Raw genomic sequence first — 16,609 nt, forward strand, 5'->3', positions numbered from 1 at the left:
TTGAGTTTTGTCTTCCTACTGATAACCAGCTGTTCCAACACCATTTGTTAAAAAGACTATTCTTTCTCCGTTGAATTACGTTTGCACTTTTGTCAGAGATCAATCATTCATATTTGTGTAGATCTATTTCTGGAGTCTGTATTCTCTCATATTGATCCATGTGTCTGTCTCTTACCAGTACCACACTGTCTTGATTACTGTAGCTTTATAGTAAGTCCTAAGTCAAAAAGTGTGATTCTTTCAACTTTATTCTTAGTTTCCAGTTTTGTGTTTGGCAATTTTAGTTCTTTTGCCTTTCCACATAACTTTTAGAATCAGTTTCTCTAGATCTGCTAAGAATCCTGCTGGAATTTTCGTAGAATTACATTGTATCTATAGATCACTTTGGGGCAAACTGACCTTTTCTTTCTGTGTAGCCTTCCAATTCGTGAACGCAGAATGTCTCTCTCTATTTAGAGTTTCTTTAAAATTTTCAGCAGAGTCTTGTAGTTCAGTTCCTTTCTTTCTTTGTGCCATTTTTTCTGCCGCTGGCTGGGACTTCTAGTCCATGATGTTGAGTTGGAGTGTTGAAAGTAGACATCCTTGCACTCTCCCTAATCTTAGAAATTATTTAGTCTTTCACCGTTAAGTATAAGGTTACCTGTAGGTGTTTCTATAGATGCCCTTTTCAGATTGAGAGAGTTTCCTTCTATCCCTAGTTTTCTGAGAATTTTTGTGATGAATAGACGGATTTCATCAGGTGCTTTTCCTGTACCAATTCGTATGAGCGTGTGTTTTTTCTTCTTTAGGCTATTAATATGAAGGAATTGTCTAAGGACTGGGGAGTGAGAGAATGCAGGAAAAAAAAAAAAAAAAGAATGAGGAATTTCCCCATTCACTCTGAGCTTCCAGAAACCCCGTTCTTTGAACCGTATTTCCCCCAGAGCCCTCAGTCCATGCAGATGTCTGCCTTTGGATTTCAGGCTGCATTGAGTCCAGTTTGGGGGATAATAGAGGGGAAAAGATGGTAAATGCAATGGTAAATGAATTAAAAAATGGTAAATATCTCACCAAATCCTCCAGCTACTGTTTGCTTTTTGGGAGTTGTTAAATAGCTGCTCCATTTATTTTCTCCAGGTTTATTGCCACGTTCAGTGGGGGAGACAGGGTACAGGGTAGGGCGTGCTTGCTTCCTCTCACCTGTAATTAATCTGAGGGGTTTTGTTTGTTTGTTTGTTTGTTTTTGCCCTGTCCGCAGTCTACAGGCATATTGTTAGACTGACGTGCTGAATTATGTAATCTTTAAATTTGAAGAATTAATGCTAATTGGAGATCACAAGATGAATTTAGGTATTGTAGTACCTAAATAGTATTTTCTATGTGTAAGCAATAATTGCTGTAAGAGACTCACATAAAACTAAATTATGAGAATGTTTCAAATTGATCGGTTTCCTAAGAATTTATCTCTGGCTCTATGTTTTATTATTATCATGTGCTTTGAAACACTGTTTTGAATGTGTGCACACTTTTAGAACCAGCGACCCCACACTGCTCAGTCAGCTCGGTAAGATGCTTGTGTACCTAGCGAGGGTCCTGGGTGGAGGTTTCTGCTGGAGGCCAGGAGTGGGGCATGAAGAGGTGGAAAGGCAGAGCTGGGAGTGAGTGGTCTTCCAAGTGGGTGGAGCCATGGAAATAGACTATTGAGAGAACTGCCCGTACTGTGCAGAAAAAGAGAAGAGGAACAGAGGGCGGTGGGGAGGTGATGTCAGAACTTAGGTCTGAGAAGCAGAGGAGGAAAGCCTGAACGAGGGGTGTGCGGGCCGCCAAATGCCTGGAGGAAACAAGCTTCCAGAACATGCAGTCACCGTGGGGAGCAGTGTCGAGAATGAGGTTGGGGCAGTGCCATCCATGTGTTTGTTGTATGAAGGCCTTGGAGAGCTGTTTCAGTCAACTAGGAAGGAAACAGAGGCGCGAGGAAAAGAGGAATAATAGCAGGATATTATTTTATTTATTAATTTTAACTCTCTTTGATTTTAAATTCACAGACCGTGAGGACAGTGTTAAGGCATCTTTATTATCCATAACACTGCACTCTGCAAACATGCAGTTGCGATTCAGATACAGACAGCTGAGTGACAGCCCATTACCAGCAGTGCCTGCGCGCTTATGTGGTTCTGGACTAGCAGAGGTGGTTGGGCAAAGCTGGAGACGTGCCCTGTTGAAGAGCTTCTGCCCTTTGTAAACCCTAAAGGAAATTCCTTTGCTTTCCTATTTCATTTCTTCTTTACAGCCCACTCACTTCCAAAAGTGACTCTGAGGCAGGTAACATGTGGCTTAGAACAAAATACAATAGCACATCTTTAGGATGTGTTCCCTCAGACAACAGACTTTTTTTTCCCTTCTTTTTTTTTTTTTTTTTTAAATTAAAGGGCTAAGAGGTATCTTGCTAACTGCTCTATGTTTGCTGGGTTTTGGAAGGGGGAGCAAAATCTGTTTGCCCAAGCTGCCCTATTCTCTATTCGTCTTGAATTACATTGGCTTATTTTTCGTTATTCCATGGTACAGTTTTAGGGGCGCAGAAGAAATACTCCACAAGTGTCTGCCTCCAGTGAGGAATTGCCGCATCTTCAACTGCAACGTGTGTATTTTTTCCCTTTTTCCAGGATCAGAATTCAAGCCGTCAATGAAATTGGAGCTGGACCGTTTAGTCAGTTCATTAGGGCAAAAACTCGGCCATTGCCACCCTTGCCTCCGAGGCTCGAATGTGCTGCCGCGGGGCCCCAGAGCCTGAAGCTGAAGTGGGGAGACAGTAACACCAAGACCCACACAGCCGCTCACATGGTGTACACACTGCAGTTGGAAGACAGAAACAAGAGGTGAGCTGGCGGGGCGGGTGAAGGGGGCGGTTCTGTCCGAATGAATCCTTGCTTGTTCACCTGTCCTCTAATAAAACACTCTTCCTCCCGTTGAAAGGTTTCCTGTGTATTGGGGTCCTGCATCGTGGACCTCCGTTCTCCATTTGGAATTTTCTTTTCTTTTTTTTTTTTTTTTTTCTAATTTTTTTTTAACGTTTATTTATTTTTGAGACAGAGAGAGACAGAACATGAGCAGGGGAGGAGCAGAGAGAGGGAGACACAGAATCCGAAACACGTTCCAGGCTCTGAGCTGTCAGCACAGAGCCTGAGGCGGGGCTCGAACTCACAGACAGTGAGATCATGACCTGAGCCGAAGTCAGACGCTTAACTGACTGAGCCACCCAGGGGCCCCTCCATTTGGGATTTTCTAAACTAACATTCTGAAGATCCTGATTTGCCTACAAGTCATAATCTGTGTGTTTGTTTTTTTTTCTTTCATAGAGCCAGATAACGGAGAGAAATTATCTAAAAATAAAATTGTCATACGCAAGCCCATGCTATGTTATAGCGTTAGATCAGTCACAAGTGCAGAGGGAAATGAGACTTAGGAAGAGATGCTAGCTTTTTAAATATTCAGTAACCATCAGGACAATCATGTTTACCAATCCGAAATAGCTGTGGTGATGTACAGATGGGGATTGTATTCTGTAACTATGGGCAACGCAGTATCAGATTAGCCAGAGCAAACAGGAGATTCTTTATAAGACTCCATGCCCAGCAAAATACTCTCGGCCACAGAAATCAAAGCCAGCCTTTCACCTAGTATTTATTTAACCTAACTTCATTTCCTCTGAAAATGGCCCATCAGAAGGTGGGCCTCTGAACTGTATTAGGAATAATTCAGATGCAGAGTAAGAGGTAATGAGGGCAGAATTGTTCTGTTACCAAAAGTCCAAATCAGAGAATGAGGTGAAGGAGGTGGGAGGTGACCATAAATCCAAGACACCCTGCTGGAACAGACCCGCGCTGCTATTTCCCTTTGGCCTATCTGCTAAACACAAAAACATTCCTGTCCTTTCCACTTTATGCATTATAGCTCCTGCTCCTTTACACAGGGAATTGGTTTAGTTAGCACAGAAACCGCTGTCCAGTCTTCACCCCCCACTCTACTCGAGAACTTTGATTCATTTCAGTGCAGTGGAGTCCTGTGTGGCAGGCATTTTATGAGATAGGCCTTCAGTGGAGACCAAGATCAAGGAAAAACAAGCCCCTGCCTCCAGACGCATAGTATCAACCCACAGATGGTCTCAGAACTTTAGTACCATTGGAGAAAAATGCTCTGGGACGTTGGAGGAGGCAGAGACCATCGGGTTGCAAAGACCAGGAATGGCTTTTTGAAACAGGTGATGTTTGAACTGGACTGAAGGACCTGTCAAAGCCAGTAATTTGACTACAGAAGAACAAAAATGATCATCTATTGGAAACTAGTCCTGGTGTAGAAAGCACAGAGAAAATGAGGCTGCTTTTGGTAGGTTCATTAGAGGTTAAATGCATCCTCACTCATGGACAAGATCATTCATCTTAACTGTGCTCTGTACCTTTGGATGCGTGTTTGTGCGTTCATTATTTTACTGGCAGGGGATTCCTCGACTAGAGAGGGCTGGCAAGAACACGAATTATGGACTAACAGAAACCCTGGTAAATATTTGAAGCTAGCATTTGGGGAAATTTGCAAACAAGCCTTTGTTTTTTCCTTGGGCTTTTGGCATCCTTTGATGATAGAATCTTCATTAGAGACTGTCTTCTAGTTGTACTGCTTCAGAAAAAGTGAAGTCCGGAAACATCGACGTTGGCAGCAGAATTGGGGGCTTCCTAACTCCTCATGCAGTTGCCTCTACTGTTACCTCCAGAAAGGTGGGGAGAGCGAAGGCTCTGCTCCAAACCAGCTGGGTGCATCCTGCAGCAGCCCTGCCCTTTGTGGGGCATCCGCCTTGGGCGCCTCGTATGGAGAACTGTACAGAGATGCTCAGAACAAAAGTTCCACGAACACCAGTCTGAATGAGTATGAGACATTTTAATATGCCAGACAGAAAACAGTGTAGAATGTAGTAATCAATTTGTGCTATTTTGAAAAAGAAAAAAAAAAAAGGAGGCCCAAAGTTATCATTGTTAATCAATAAATGACTTGCCTAAATTTAAATGGCGATTTAAGAAAACCAACGATTAGGAACAGTATTTTTCTTAATTTTATGATCTGGAGTCCAAATTTATCTTTTTTAAATTAGATTTGTCAGTGCTCTCAGAAAGTTATTTAAAGTGATGGGAGTATGGAGCATAACAAATTCTCATTCTATTTGTGGAATAATTTTCCTATGATTAAATAGGATGAAACTTGGCCTAATTTGAGTTTGAAGATGACCTTCCTCAGTGTCCTGAAACTGAGCTCTTGTGTCGATTGGCCCCTCAAATCCAAGCCTTTATTTAACTTTGGATCTTGACTCATGAGGACTGGGGAGAAATCATCTGGCTAGGATACATTATAATTCTTGTGATTAGCGTGGTTTTTGTCAGTTCTGGTCTCCTTGTGGTTCTTTAGGACTTGGACCTGGCTTGTCCGTTTGAAAGTATCTTCTTTCAAGGACCAGCTTTTCCATTAAACTTGTTGCCAGAGTGATTTCTAGTCGGGACTTCTGGGAAAAGTATACGTATTCCTTAGCGTATGCACTGATTTCATTAGCCACTAATGAGTTCTTATTATGGATGTGTCAAAAATATTGTGTGTCTTACTTGTGGCCAAGGTGAGAACCAGAGATAGACTTAATTGTGGTTTTAATTTACTTTACTCACCAGCCGTTGTGGGCACTGGAAAGGAGAGCTGGCTATGTGAGTCGGACAGTTGTCCTAGTCAGTATGAAAGTAATGTTACTCTTAAAACATTTTGCAATGGGGGCACCTGGGTGGCTCGGTCAGTTAAGTATCTGACTCTTGATTACAGCTCAGGACATGATCTCACGGTTCATGGGATCAAGCCCCACTCCAGGCTCTGCTCTGGAAGCACCGAATCTGCTTGGGATTCTCTCTCGCTCGCTCGCTCGCTCTCTTTCTCCCTCCCTTCCTCCCTCCCTCCCTCCCTCCCTCCCTCCCCCACTCCTGCACGCAGGTGCAGGATTGCACATGCTCTCTCAAAATTAATAAACATTTAAAAAAATTTTTGCAACAGAAGCACAATGAAAATTAGTAACTCCATGCTTCGTAATTATAAAATTAAAGAGTTTGATTTGACTGCTAAACTATTGGTCTTTCTTTCTCTTCTCATCCATAAAATAGAGGCTAAACTAGAAGATTGAATGCAGAGTTCCTTCCCACCTTTTTCACCTTAAAGCACTGAATATTTGTATATCATTTGTGAGCTAGATCCATTACAAAAGGGTGTCTCAGCATGTTATCTCTTTTTTCTTCACATTCTAGTCTCTGCTTTTGACAAATAAGTAAATAATAAGAAAGATGCTAACTTTCTTTATTAGGGCAACCACTTAATGTCTCACACCCCTAAACCCCTAAGGTTTTACATCTACAATGTGCTGGTTTATTATATTTGTTTATATACCCCTCAATCAAAAAATCTGAAATGAGCCAGAGATATCTAAGTATAATGTTGAGCCAAAAATATATTTTCAAACGTCCTAAAGCACACTTCTATTTGTTGAACGCCTACAAAGCACCAAGCACTGAGAGCTTTTATCTACAGTAGTCATTTTTTTTAATGTTTATTTTATTTTGAGAGAGAGTATGAGCAAGCAGGTGGGTTTGCAGAGAGAGAGGGGGGGGTGGGGGAGAGAGAATCCCAAGCAGGCTTCCTGCTCAGTGCAGAGCTCGATGCGGGGCTTGATCTCACAACTGTGAGATTATGACCTGAGCCGAAATTGAGTCAGACGCTTAAACAACTGAGCCACCCAAGCGCCACCCTCTACATTATTTAGTTTTTTAATAAAAAATGAAATATTTTCTATGCTGATTGGATTTCTATCAAAGCCTTCCACCATCTAGATGAAAAAAAAAATGGGTTTTGATAAGTTGATTTAACTCATGATTATTATGATTTTAAGCTTAAAATGAAATGAGCAGAGAATGCTTCTTAGAGATGGTAACAGGTTGAGTGAGTCATAAAGGGGTCCTGATCTTATAATCTCATGCAAAATAGCCTTCAGTTAGAGATGGGTGGTGCAGACTCAGGATTGGGTGGAAACCAAGGATACGACCTCCAAAGCACAGAAATGTGCCCTTGGTTTTTTCTCCAACTAAGTGTCTCTTTCTATTCTGGTTCTTTTACACATGGCTCTTTTTAAGTTTGGAGCTATTTCATGTAAATAGAAGGGATCCCAAAAGGGCATCTTGCCCAAGTCCTTGTCTCAAGGTAAGTCAACCTAGAATTCATCTGGGTCACCTGGACTTGCTACATTGAATATTCTTTTCCCCTTGAATGGCACATTTGTTTTCCATGTGTTCAAGCTTTTGACTCACAAGTCTCCCTTTCCAAGGGCACTGACTACATATTTATGCAGCAGCTTCAAAGCAGTGCTTTATATTTATAGGACTAAGTTTATCCCTAATAGATTATAATCACTCAATCACAGTTGTTGTTGTTGTTTTCTTGAATTACTATAATGTGCTAAGTCTTTTGAGGTATGTGGCTACCTGTAAGGAACTTACCTCCTGAGAAAATAAGTTAATGGGAAACAATGAGCAGACAGCACAAGAGATTTTATTTGATTTCAACAGAAAAGCACAAATTACATTAGTTTGGCCGTAGAGTGATGAAGTCTATTATGCTTAGCAAATCTGGCACAGAAGATCCGAATGTCTTTGGTTCCTGTGTATTCAAGAAAAATATACACCCAAAGTAAACATTTTCATAATGCTGCATTAACCTAATACAGGGATTAGAATAACAAGATCAGCTCATGCATTTTAAGATTGTAACGCTGTACTGATGATTTTGAAGATGCATCTGTCTGTGTTATTGAAATGAAACGTTATGTTGCCCTAACAGAATTTGAGTTGATGCTGATTCTCGTCCTGACCCTTATGGGTCCATGTTCTTGATAATTGTACACAGCACCGAGGCAAGGGGAACTTAAGTTCCAGGAATGCATTTATGGCTACTCTGTTGTTCAGGTTTAGTCAGATGGCCAGTGTATTTTAAAGCCAATATATTTCCAGCAAAAGGGGTTGGGAGAGAGGGCTCTAATAGAGTGGATCATTACCAGTTGCTCTCCATTTAACTCAGCCCTTGTGCCCGTGACACTTTTCCTTACAGCAGGCAAAATTGGAGGGCTTTGTTAATGTGTTCATTATGACTGACTATTTATTGTTAGAGAGGGACAGAAAATAATCTACATAATGAATCCCTGAAAAAATACACATTAGGCAACTAATAAAAGTCTCCAGGGTATATGAGCACTACGGGAGAAGTGAACTTTCTTAATGTATGCCTATTACAGAACAAACCCCTGCTTCTGTTTCTCAGAGCATATTGCTGAATTAAATAGATGTAAGGCAACTAGCTCAGGGCCCACACAGACCCATGGTATTCATTTCCTTTGCTTCTCTGGAATTGTCCTGATACACATGATCACCCTTGTTGGATAAATGACACTTTTATTTATCTTTAGTCACCGGAAGGCAATTGTGGTTCTCCACGGGGGTGTCAAATCTCTTATTTGTAATCCCAGAGTTGTTACTGAGTTTCTAGATGGCTAGAGGCGTATCCCTTAACTTCTTTTTGCCTTAGTTTTTCCCTTTACAAATTGGAACTGATGATGCCTGTCTCCAGTCCCTGACTGATGGGGAAAAAACATTCTCATGTCTCAAAAGAGCCTCAAAAATAAAAAGTACCGCTGGCTTAGTCAGTTTCAGGCTGAAATGTCAGTTATGGGGAGAGGTAAGTGACCGTAAATGAACCATTGGAGATCTTAATGGCACTGTAAGTAAAAAATTGATTACGGGTTTGTTGTTTTTTTTTTTTTTTTTTTTCTATTTGAAAATAGAATTTTTATCTACTTGAAACATAAATAAATAGAATGGAGTTGGGTAGCATTTTTCTCAGTATTTTTTCCTAAATCAGATCAGATTGAGACAAGCCCATTAAAATAGAAGTAGACAAACAGACATCTGGAAGACTCTGCAAAGAGTATCCTTGAAGATAAGATTCCCTGCAAAGAAAGTAGAAAAATGGGATGTTTCAGGGTTCTCGGGTGGTCTTCATCCTGAGACCCTTTATTTGAAAGTAAATAAATCTCCTTTTTAATATATCAATAACGAAGTACAGTGTGAACAACAAAAATTGAAAAAAAAGCATTTTCTTTTATTCTACGTGGAGTCTCATCAGTAGCTGTATGGACGTGTTATTTCTTCGAAAAGGAGCATAAAACGAAACCTAACTAAAAAGTGTTGCAGCTGGAGCACTCACAAGCGGATAGGCACATATGCAGCTGAGAACGTGCAGGGAGGAAAGCAACTGCTTGCACGTTGGTCTTTCGGAACTCCTTGACACTTGGGTGCTTCATCTGCAAATGGAGACGCTCACCAGCATCAAAACCGGTTTAGGAAATGCACCTTCCCTGCCTCAGATGTCCCCACATGATGCCATCTGCTTCCATCTGCTCCTGCGTAGGCATAACAGGACTCGGTGTTCTTGGTAGAATGAGGACACATACTATCCATTCCTGTTTTGAACATTCTCCATTCCCAAACATGGCTTCAGTAACGTAGGAGATTCTCTCTCACAGACGCACATACATAGTCCATGCAGCCCTGGGAAATTAAGAAAGAATGAAGGCAATGACATGTCATTGTTAAGGAAAATAGCTGTCCTGAGCTTATTAACAGCTGTTGATTTGTGCTATTGTAGGACAGATTTCAAAATGTGCAGCCTTTAATAGACTAAGTCCATTTTAGGTCAGCAGAGTAGATCATTTTGAGGAGTTAATATTAATGAGCTGCTGTTAGCCTGTAATGGACCTTGGGGATTATAAGGTAGCAGCAACAGATAGTAAACACAAAATCCTTAGTGTCATCTCATTTTGTACTGCAAATTTAAGTTATGAGCTGTCCAGGGCATTTTGGGATTTTTTTTGGGGGGGGGTGTACAAAACTTTTAAGGAAATTGAGTTTAAAATTAAATTCTTTATATATCATCATTTTACTCTAAAATGATTTAAAATAAATATTCAAAAATGTAACATGTCTGAATTTCTTCCCTCAGTAGCCCGTCAGTGTAAAAAAGTCATCTTTCACAATGTGTTGAAGCCTAGAATACTGAGGTTAAAAGGACAGCCTTCCCCTAGAACTTCTTGAAAACGTCAAGAATCTGCTGTTTTGCCTTCCTAGTGTATAATTAATAAGAAATCATAGAATTTACTTGTTCCCCTCATTTGGATCTCCTAAAAATCCCTGCCAGGTGAACAAGACATTATTATCCCAAATGTCTGGGAACTCAGCCTGGAGAGTTATCAACTTGTCCAAGTTCATAGCGAAGGCAACAGACTATGCACTGTGGCCAAGGTCTTTGTACGTCTTTGTACCAACCCTGGAGTACTCTGATAGGCCAGCAGAATAAGCAGAATCATTTTGTATTCACAGATATGTAAAACATTTTCATAAATCAGAGTTAAATTGGCAACATTAAAACCCATGTGTGCTTGTTACCACAGAAGTGCTTAGTTTCAAGACATTACAGTCCACGCCGAAGCAAGTTAGAGGCAGAGCCGTAAAGAATCCATTTCGACTGTAAACTTTCAGTGACCCAGCCAACCTTCTGCCTTGTTTATGTTTCCCTTTCCAAGTAAATATTTTTAGTACAAGAGAGCATTTCTTCCCATTTTTTCCTTCCTCTAAGTAAAAATGCCCAAATTCCCATTAATGGGCAGCACTGATAGGCCCCACTGCCCCTGTCTTCATCTGTTGTCAGCGGCAGTTCTCGGCCTGGGTTCATCAGGACGGGATGGATGGTATTCATATGCGCAGCTTTCTCTCTGGTCCAGGAAAGCCTAAGGGAGTATAAGTAAAGAATGCCATTCTGGGGACATCCTTCAGGCTTCTCCAATGATGAGAAACAAGGTACATCACTCATAAACCTTGGCATTTTGTGATTAGTAACATTAGTATTAGTATTAGCACAGGTGCTATGCATTTCATAATGAGTTCTCCCCGCATTATGCCACTTGATTCTCTCACAACAACCTCTGGGGCAGGGGCACTGTAATCATATTCATTTTACAGAGAAGGGAATAGCTTACCTGGCTATAGAGTCCATGATCAATCACCAGGCTCTTGAACCTAAACTCAACCTCAAGTCTGCGGACTGCAAAGAGTGTTACTACCCCTTGTCTCTTCAGCTCCTGAGCCAGTGGGGCAGCTGCATGGGTGTTTCCATACCTGTTCTCTTACTTGCTCTTCACAGGAGTCTGGGGTCATTCGGTTGATGCCACCAAAAGCACATGGCCATGGGCAGCAGGGATTGAGCACAGAGTAGAAGACCCCTCAGAGGCAATGCCAGTATAGGCCCACAGTGCCAAGATGACTTTTAAGGAGCTATGATTCCACAGGGGTCCTTGTGGCTACATATGCTTCAGCCTGAACTGATACTAAAACTACTCAGTGATTTTATTGAGCATGTACTATGTTCCAGGAACCATGCCACCTGTTATACATGTTTCATTGCACTGCTGTAGCACTGGAACGTTCACGTAATAACAATAACAGTGTGAACATTTCAAGTAGATTAACTTACGTGGTGGGAGAGCTATGTGTCTAACATAGGCCACAGCAGATGCAGCAGAACATCACAAATTCATATGGACCTATTCCTGCTGGGACATGAGCCAGTGATGGCCGCAGTAACCTGGAGAGAGCCCTGTGTGGCAGGAGTTGAGAGACCTGCTGTCCTCAGGGCACTTTAGCCTGACTTGGACACCGTGTGTTGAACTCTTACCAGGTACTGGATTCCATGCTGAGCTTTGTACCCACATTTCTGCATTTGACACTTAAAACAACCTAAGAGGCAGATACTGTCCCTGTTTTGCAGATGGAAGAACTGATGCTTAGCAGGGGCGCATGGTGGGGCAGTAAGGGGCAGAGCTGAGGTTTGCATCCGGTCTTCCTGGGTCCAAGTCCCTGTGCTCCACCACTGCCCACCAACAGGAGGGGGAGAGGGGGACGACTCAGGGAGAAGCCCAGAGTGGTCCAGTTTCTACTGGCAGCCTAGACCAGGAAAGTGGCCCAGGGCACAGCAGACTCTCCACATAGTGCATTGCTGATTGTCCGGGCCACACTCTCACCTTCGGAAATCAAAGGATTGGGGCCTTGGTGAGAGGTTTTTTTGACCATCTTTTGATGATGTAGGCACCCCAGCTGCTCCAGATCCTCCCCATTCACGGTTGATTTTTCTCTCATTCCAGGGATATCCCTTTCCCCAGGCTCGGGCAGTGCACACTAAAATAGTATGGATCAGGGCCACCAAGACAGCAGGACTCCCGTTGGCCTCTAATGGTGACTCTTGTCCCAGGCCCTATGGTACATGAGCACATATGGAGCCCAAACACTGACGCTGGACTGCCTAAATATAAGAGGGAGGGAGAAGGATCAGAAAAGCTGAAGGGCTACTCTCCTCCTCTTTTCATGGCAAAGCCATGCTCTAAGTGCTGAATCCTTGGTTGCAGTGAAATATGTAGCCTTCAGTCATTGTGTCTTAAGACCCATCGCATATATTCCATTCTATCACCAAAGGCCTCTGGCTGACTTATTAATGAATTTTAAAATGAGGGTGGATTAAAAAAAAGATTGAGGAAAGAAAAAATTGACTTGGTCTTTGTAAAACAAGTATTTGATGAATACTTTTAATCTCTCCCTGGGTGATTCTGGCCACAGGGCGTTAACCTACGGAGTCTCCTAGAGAGGCCACCGTGCAACTGGCATAAATCACTGGCTCCAAAGGAAGAAGATTCTTTCCTCTCCCACCTCTTGGAATGATGGAAAATAATGACAGAATTGCGGTAAAAGAGGGACTCCATTCTTTTTGTGTTGGCTTGTGTGCTTATTTTGTCTTGGCTGGCCTTTCTTTGAAACAGAAGCTACCATCGGCATATACAGAAAGAAATTCAGGATCAGTGGCATTTATTTAAGACCTACTCTGTGTAGGGACTGGGGCTGTCAAACTGAATCCCACCCAGATTGGGAAAGACGTTATTCTTGCCCGCTCCCCCCCCACCCTCACGAGGGGTCCGGGGCACAGAAGGTGAGCAGCCTCACTGACCGAGCCCCAAAGCAGATGCCTGGTTTGCAGCCTCTCTCACCACACAGCCAACTTCCTACCCAGGAGAAAAGAGAACAACCTCTGTATTAGACCTGAGTGATATAGATGGTCTCTCAGAAGGAAGAGTGGCCTTTCTTGGTTAAAAGTTCCTAGCATTATAAAATAATCGTGACTGACACCTACTGAGTGGTTAGTACAGCTCAGGACTGGTCTAAACACTTTGGTTAACCCATTTACACCTGACACCAGTCCTCTGAGGAAGGTTCTAGCATTACCCTTGTTGCACAGAGGAAAACACTGAGGCACCAAGAGGCCAAATAAGTTGCCGGTGGCTCCTAGTCTGCAGGACCTGTTCTGTTTGTGGAACCCACATCGACCAAGAGCACACCAGACGCCCAGGTGGGTGGAGAAGCAGCATACAACCAGTGTTACCTCTGAAAGTCTTCCACATCAAAACTCTCGAAACCCTTGGGATTAGACTCAAAGTGCCAAATTGGCTGTTAACATAAGGTCCTAGTTCCAGAAACCTCAAATGGGGAGCTGAGATTTTGTGAAGGATTTTTGGCTTTTGACTGACAAACTTACTTCCGTGTAGCATTGAACTATAATTTTTTTTTTTTTTTTTTTTACTGAGGCATATACTAAATTTCTTTGTTAAAAGTAAAGTAACATGGAATTAGGACTATGTGTAAATGCGTCCCATATTATGAACAGCATTAATTAGTGCCCAGTCTATCTCCTCCCTTCACCCCACTCTCTCACACTTGCACTGTTTCTTCAAGAAGAAGGAAGGTACGGGAAACCTTTAAAGTGAGAAACGTATGAATTTTTAGACAGTTTGCAGACTTGCTGTCTCTGTCTGTTAATGGCTCCCTGTGGCTCTCAGTCACCATCAGAATGAGCCATGTGGGGAGAAGTCCTCAGGAGGGAGTGGCCCAGCTGTCTTATTTCATTGCTCAGCTCCTTCTGACTTGGACCTGTGTGTCCACCTTAGGACACAGGCCCCAAGAGGACAGACAAGTCACCTCTTTTTCTCTAAGTGCGCTAATTATGTGACCTAGGAATTAGCCCCATATTAGCCCCATCCATTTTCATTGATCCCCATACACATTTTGAGAACAAAATTTCCCCCAGAATTTCTTCCCATGCCTTTTCTAAGGGGAGGGAAGCCAGACAAAGCAGGGCAGCAAGCAAGTTGTGATTTATTACTGCCAAAATAGAGAGCTAAATCAAAGGACCAAACACATGCTTATTCTAGAAAAGGCTGGAGGGAGAAAGAACTACCCCTTTCCCTCCTGCACCTGCCTAAGTGCACCCTCACTGAATGCAAGGGGAGTAAACTTAAACCTGAAATCCTCTGGGTGAAAGCCTCCTTTAGAACCTTCAGAGTCACTCTGGCTTTTTTCTAAAAGCAAAGCAAATGCAGCCTTTCGTTTTTCTAAGTAACATTTATCCCCAGACTCAAACCAATGCTCTAACGGTGAAATTGTAGATTTCATTGCTAGCACCTGTTTCCACGGTGGCTTCTATAAATTGGGATGCAATGTAAAAAAATTAAAATGCAGTAAAAGGACAAAACAGTAAATGAAAGAGGAAAAAAAAAAAACAGTCCTGAAGCAGATTTTGATGTATTTGAAAATTGATGTGTATGCTCTTAGCCCAATTTAGATTACACTATCAAATTAGAGCCGTGAATCTGCTTCAGTACCTTCCTCTGGGACTGTGAGTGCTACTGCCCAGATAGATGTATTGACCTTATTTTCAAAGGGAAACAGTCTCCTTAGATCAGGGCATGGCAGGGAAGCCGTACTGTTGGTAGTGAACCTCTCCAAATTCTTTTAAAAACCAGGTCTTAGTGCAAGTTTGTAATGGAAGTATAACACTTTTTACTCCTTAAACCATGACTTCCATTTTGTGGTATAACTCAGGGCAATTACTCTGGTTAGAGATTCGGGCCCAGGTGAGGCTGAGTTAATGAATAGCTGTTTGCCTCTAGCATTAGCAAGGGTATCTTCATTAAGGTGGTAATGTGTCAAGAGTACTAAATAGGTTGCCATGGTATTTGTGGGTTTCAGCATGGACTCTGGCTTTCCCTGAAATTGAAAATGTTCAGCCCTCAGTAAAAGGTGCTTCCTTACACAGTAAAGCAGAAGGAACATTAAATAGTGAAATGACTAGGGCTCAGGAACTCAATTGTAAAGGCTGATGAATGCGTGGGTGTTTTAAAATAAGGATGGACTCTGACAGGTTTTCTGAAAAAGTAGTTTAAGCTCTAGAACTATCCACAGGGACTGTTCTCTGGCACAGGGAAAGGCTGACCACATACACAGGACCAACTAGCCCACAGGATTAGGTCTTACTCGTCTTTGAATCCACAGAGTGGCACACAGCAGATGTTCAAGAAATGTTTGCTAAATGAATTCATAAATTCTGCCTTCCCCTTGAGCTAAATGGGCCTAAGAGTCGAGACATTTTAAATTGTGATTCTATCTGACCGACTTCCAACGGTATCTGAAGACAGCAGATTGTCCTCAGATGCTGTGTCGAACCACTGGAAACTGGGAGAACCATGGGCCTGTGTAGCAACAAGGTTGTGTGTTGGGTTAACTCATGTAGGGGTTCCCAAAATGTTCCTGGAACAGCAGGCTTCAAAACTGTAATCTACAGAAATTCTGGGTCATTTGGGGGAAGTTATTTCCAAATTTTTACATTTAATTAATAAAAAGACAAATGACAATAGTATGTAGTAGTTCTAGGTAATCCCATTTTATTGTAAAAATACAAATGTTTCAAGACCCTGGGAGAAAAACACTTGAAAATGTAAGGGCTTATTTTTTTAATTTTTTTTTTTTTAACATTTATTTTTGAGAGAGAGAAGGAGACACAGAATCCAAAGCAGGTTCCATACTCTGAGCTGTCAGCACAGAGCCTGATGCGGGGCTCAAACACATGAACCATCAGATCATGACCTGAACTGAAGTCGGACACTTAACCGACTGAGCCACCCAGGCACCCCAAAGGCCTTATTTTTTTTTATATTCATGCCTTCTATGTTTATGTCTCGTAGAAATAATGATTAGCAAAGTACAAAATTATCCTCGTTCAGATAGGAGAAGGCTCCAGAAGCTACCAGTTTCAACTGTCCAGTTCACCTGGGCTGTTTTTCTGTTATTTTGATTAACCTGATAGATGATTCTGAGCCAAGTATTTTTGTTTTCTCCTTTTAAACTGTTTTCTGAAAGCTCTGTAATCGTAAATGTCTTCTTACTAGTTTGGGAAAGGGGCTTTGAAAGCTGTTGCAAAGATAAAGGTTAAAATTTAAGGAATTTTCTAGCCAAAACTCACTTATCTGGAAAACATGGGTAAAGAGGACATCGTATTTCTCAGGTGCCCAGTTAACATGAACTTCATCGCCTCTATAGGATAGAGTAGAAGGTAAGTTAACAGTGACGATTTCTTGTCA

General features: G+C 42.0%; 1 protein-coding gene across 2 annotated transcripts in view; it reads left to right on the top strand.

Moving 5' to 3' along the window:
* The window catches only part of FNDC3B (fibronectin type III domain containing 3B), a 361,487-nt gene that overhangs the window by 325,819 nt on the left and 19,059 nt on the right, over window positions 1-16,609 (top strand). For both annotated transcript variants that reach the window (XM_047099654.1, XM_047099655.1), the window contains exon 23: window positions 2,643-2,855. In XM_047099654.1, coding sequence (XP_046955610.1) covers window positions 2,643-2,855 — 213 coding nt within the window. The remainder of the gene's footprint in view (window positions 1-2,642; window positions 2,856-16,609) is intronic.

Source organism: Lynx rufus, unplaced genomic scaffold, assembly GCF_022079265.1.
Source record: "Lynx rufus isolate CCGP_SWC_20201006 ecotype Redwood Valley unplaced genomic scaffold, mLynRuf1.p SCAF_5, whole genome shotgun sequence".
Taxonomy (NCBI): domain Eukaryota; kingdom Metazoa; phylum Chordata; class Mammalia; order Carnivora; family Felidae; genus Lynx; species Lynx rufus.